Here is a 4,466-nt window from a genome sequence, read left to right on the forward strand (position 1 = left end):
GAGTCTTTGCTGATCTTCACTCTGATGAGGGAAGTTGAGGACTTCTCCTGCCATTCCTCCTGGTCCCTCCTGCTGACTTGAGTGGAGGCTGAGGCCTAGCTGTGTCTGCCAGGTGGTGTCACCACTGTTGCTAACCCAACTCAAGTGAACTGGACTGCTGGTGCATCNATGACGTGTATGAGTGAATCGAACTGTGTTGCCTGATGACCTGTGAACTGAACTGCCGATTTCNAGACAACACNGAGGGGAGTTGCTTCANAGAACCATTTCTAAACAGGTCCTCTCCCCCTGTATCCTTTCTTTCCCACTACCTCTGGTTGGTGGTGGGTTACAAGAAAGGTTAAAGTGTTTAAGAGACATCATTTAACAAAGGTTTTGAAAAAAGTAAANGTACAGTTTAATATTGGTCAAATGTAGAATCTATTAAGCTTTCGGTGCTAGATCTATAACAATAGCCATCAAGAGTACCACATATTGGAACATTTATACTCTATATATAACTAATATAATAAGACCCAGAATACTTTTAGCAGGATTGAGAATACCCTACCTGTAAGGACTTGGTGGACTTGGCTGCCCTGTGATAACGATGACAGATTGGTCTCTCCTGAAGCTGTTGATATAGTTCCAACAACAGCGAAATTACTGTAGCTATAGTAAACGTGGTGTTGGTCCCACAGGATAATATCAGGCACGGCAGAGTAAAGAAAGCGAAAGTCTAAAATGGCCTCCTTGGGCACATGCAGTTTAAAGTCCTGAAGTTTCATCAATCTATACGCTGAATTAAATGTCACCAAGAGAATGGTTCTGGTGGCGGTGCAGACCGAGCAGTATGACAGCAGAACGGCAGCCTCCAGTGGGTGCCATGAATACTCAACAGTAATTATTTCCAGGGTGTCAGTGGGAGGGCGCCTTAGAAGACGTTTTAGCCGTGAAGTAGTTGAGTATACCACAAATTTAAAATTACCATATCCACCGTAAATTATACTTTTTGTCCATGCTAACATGAAAGTTCGTCCTGCTGCAGTCTAGCAAGAAAAAACAAATAAAAAAAAAAATCCTTAGTGACAGAGAGATGGTCTATCGATTTCTGTCTTCTATTTTTACTAGACTGGCAGTGGAGAATAGAGACTGGGAGGGTAATTCTATAGCCACACAAGCCCTGGATTCCACCCCAACTACCAAAAGTAATAAGAAGAAAAGGAAGCAATTACCAAAAGTAATAAAAGGGAAAGACATTAATTAACAAGTTTTAAGTGTATTTCAGAGTACTTCATGCACTGAGTTCCATTAAATAAAAACACACCATATCTCATATTATAAAAAGAGATCTAAGCCGGGCATGGTGGCGCACACTTTTAATCCCAGCACTCGGGAGGGAGAGGCAGGCAGATTTCTGAGTTCGGGGCCAGTCTGGTCTATAGAGTGAGTTCCAGGACAGCCAAGGCTACACAGAAAAACCCTGTCTCGAAACTCAACCCCCCCCCAAAAAAAAAAGAGAGAGAGAGAGAGATCTAAAATTTTTCCTGATATTTCTAGCAGTAGAAACAATAAATATTATTTCTTTTAAAACTTTAAATATATCAGCCTTTCCTTGCTTATTTATTTATCCCTCTTGCTGGGCATGGTGGTGTGCACTGAAAAGCTCAGGAAGCTGAAGAAGAGTTTGAGTTTGAGGCCGGCCTGGGCTATATAGTGAGACCTTGTCTCAAAAACAAACCAACCATCAAACCCAAATATCCCATGAAACAACAAGATAACAATAATACAATCTTTTAATTTTTATAATTTTACATGTATATCTATGAGTTTCTATAAAATAGTGTCACATAAAGTGCAATGTTGACATGACAATGTGTTATGAGATTTATAGCATAGTTAGAAGTAGAATGATNCATAGCATTGAGGCAGAAGTAGAAAGACATGACCATAGTCACTCCCACGGGAGTGTGCCCCAATTATTTAAAATTAAACCCTGGTAGCTTAAAGATGATTATTCTAAATCCAACGATAGCTGCCCAAAACAGTTATTATTTTAAAAGGTCTCTATGTGAGACAACATAGAAATACTAAAAACATTGCATGATTTATTTAGAATGAGGCAAGAATGGATAAACAAAGGACCAAGGAACTGGTGGGATAGATAGGTAATAAAACTGACTTTAGGGAGGTGCAACTCAGAGGTAGAACACTTGACTAGCATGCATGGGGGGCATAGGTTCAATGCCTAGTAAAGGTGAGAAGCCAAAATAGTGAACTTTTATTCCCTGTCCCCAAAGGTTTAGTGTGTGTGTGTGTGTGTGTGTGTGTGTGAGTGTGAGTATGTTTCTGTGGTGTCCATGTGAGTATATTCTCAAAGGTGTTCATGTGCGCAGGGAGGCCAAAAAAAAATTTGATTTCTCACTCCTCAGTTGTAGGCTTTGAGAGCCACCAGTATGGGGACTTGGATCCAAACTCTGGTTCTCATGGGTAAGAACCAAGTACTCTATTTTGTTTTGGTTTGTTTTGTTTTTTTTGAGACAGGGTTTCTCTGTGTAGCCCTGGCTGTCCTGGAACTCACTCTGTAGATCAGGCTGGCCTAGAACTCAGAAATCCGCTTGTCTCTGCCTCCCAAGTGCTGGGATTAAAGGCGTGCGCCACCACTGCCCGGTGAACCAAGCAGTCTTAAATACTAAGCAATCTCTCCAGCAGCCTAAATAGTGCTCATAATTTATTCAAACGATAGCAATAATTAACAGTACATCTAAATAAGACTCTACTCAAAAGCAGAGATTAATACTACGGATTAACAGCAACACAAAAAAGGTTAAGTCTATAAAAAGTATTCCTTAAGTACTTAGACATAAGAAGTCATGGTTAAAGAGAAGACCAAGAAATAGTTCAGAGCTAGGATCTGGGTGTGCTTAGTATGTGTGAGGTCCTGGGATTGAACCCCAGCACTGAAAATTAAAAAAACAGGATGTCTCTATAGACTTGACTTGACACATCTCTCCTTTTATAATACAGAAATGTGTCTCCCCAATTCATACGACCAAAAACTCTAACTGAAGCAACATCAAGGGAGAAGGGTTTGTTTTTCTTTTGGCTCAAAATTCCAGGTGATAGTCCATCACTGTAGAGAAGCCAAAGGAAGAGCCTGAACCAGGGTCACACTCACAGTCAAGATCAATGAGAGTCAACACACGCTCACCTAGGCTCAGAGTCCAGGGCCTAAACCTAGAGACTGACACTGCCCACTTTTCGGGTCGACTTTCACTGTCAATTAACAATAAAGATGACGCCCAGAGACCATTCTGATGAAGATAATTACTTAATTCACACTTTTCTTTTCAGCTCTCACATGAGTAACTCATACAGCTACTGCAAATTCAAATTCCTACAAAACTGTGATTTGGCAACTATTTAGGAGGTCTAGAGTAAAAAAATTCTAAAAAATATTTCTTTTATTTTTAAGATTAAAATTACATCATTTCCCCTTCCCTTTCCTTCTTCCAAATCCTCCCATATCCCCTTCTCCCCCTCTTTCAAAATCTTGACTTGTGTTTTCCATTAGTTCATGAATGTGTGTGTACATGATATTCTTAAATATAACTGGCTTAGTCTGAATTCTTTTAAGTATTCTAGAGTACAGACCATTTAATTTTTAGATTTTTTAAAAAAATTATTCTTTTATGTGTGTGAGTGTTTTGCAAAGATGTATGTCTGTGTACCCCTTTGCATGTCTGGTGCACCCCTTTGCATGTCTGGTGCCTAAGAAGGTCAGAAGAGGGTATTGAATTCCCCTGGGACTAGAGTTACACATAGTGCTGAGATACCAGGAAGGTGGCTGGGAATCGAACTCAGGTCCTCTGGAAGAACAGACAGAGCTCTTTACTGCTATAGCAACTCTTCAGGTCCCCCACTTTTTTTTTCTTTTTTTTGAATAAAAGGCTCACATAAGTTGGAATGTGTTAGTGTTGAGGTTTGGTCTTGCTGTTTATTGTAATGATTAAGTACAGGCCCCCAGACTTAGAATCTTTGCTCCCAAGCTATTTCTGAATGGTAAATGAAGATGCCGACAGCTAATAGTTGGGTAAAAAAAGACACAGGTGGTTTCATGGTTTGAATGTGCTTGTCTTGGGAAGTGGCACTATTTGGAGNTGTGGCCTTGTTGGAATAGGTGTGTCACTGTGACTTTGGGCTTCAAAAACCTCATCCTAACTTCCTGGAAGTCAGTCTTCCAATAGCAGCCTTCAGTTGAAGCTGTAGAACTCTCAGGTCCTCCTGTACCATGCCTGCCTGGAAGCTGCCATGTTCCTGCTTGGATGATAGTGGACTGAACCTCTGAACCTGCCCCAGTCAAATGTCCTTATAAGAGTTGCCTTGGTCATGGTGTCTGTTCACAGCAGTAAAACCCTAACTAGGACAGGTGGGGTTTAGGATTCCTGGGCTTGAGGTTGGAGGAGAAGAAGGTAAAGGAGGAGGAG

At 40.8% G+C, this 4,466-nt stretch overlaps 1 protein-coding gene across 1 annotated transcript in view; it reads right to left on the reverse strand.

The window, feature by feature from the left end:
• Positions 1-500: 500 nt before the first annotated feature.
• The window catches only part of Catspere (catsper channel auxiliary subunit epsilon), a gene marked incomplete at its 5' end in the record, with an annotated part of 15,238 nt that continues 11,272 nt past the window's right edge, over positions 501-4,466 (reverse strand). The window contains one exon of the mRNA XM_029534707.1: positions 501-1,028. Within this exon, the coding sequence (XP_029390567.1) occupies positions 501-1,028 (528 nt within the window). The remainder of the gene's footprint in view (positions 1,029-4,466) is intronic.

Source organism: Mus pahari, unplaced genomic scaffold (genome assembly GCF_900095145.1).
Source record: "Mus pahari unplaced genomic scaffold, PAHARI_EIJ_v1.1 scaffold_11794_1, whole genome shotgun sequence".
NCBI lineage: Eukaryota > Metazoa > Chordata > Mammalia > Rodentia > Muridae > Mus > Mus pahari.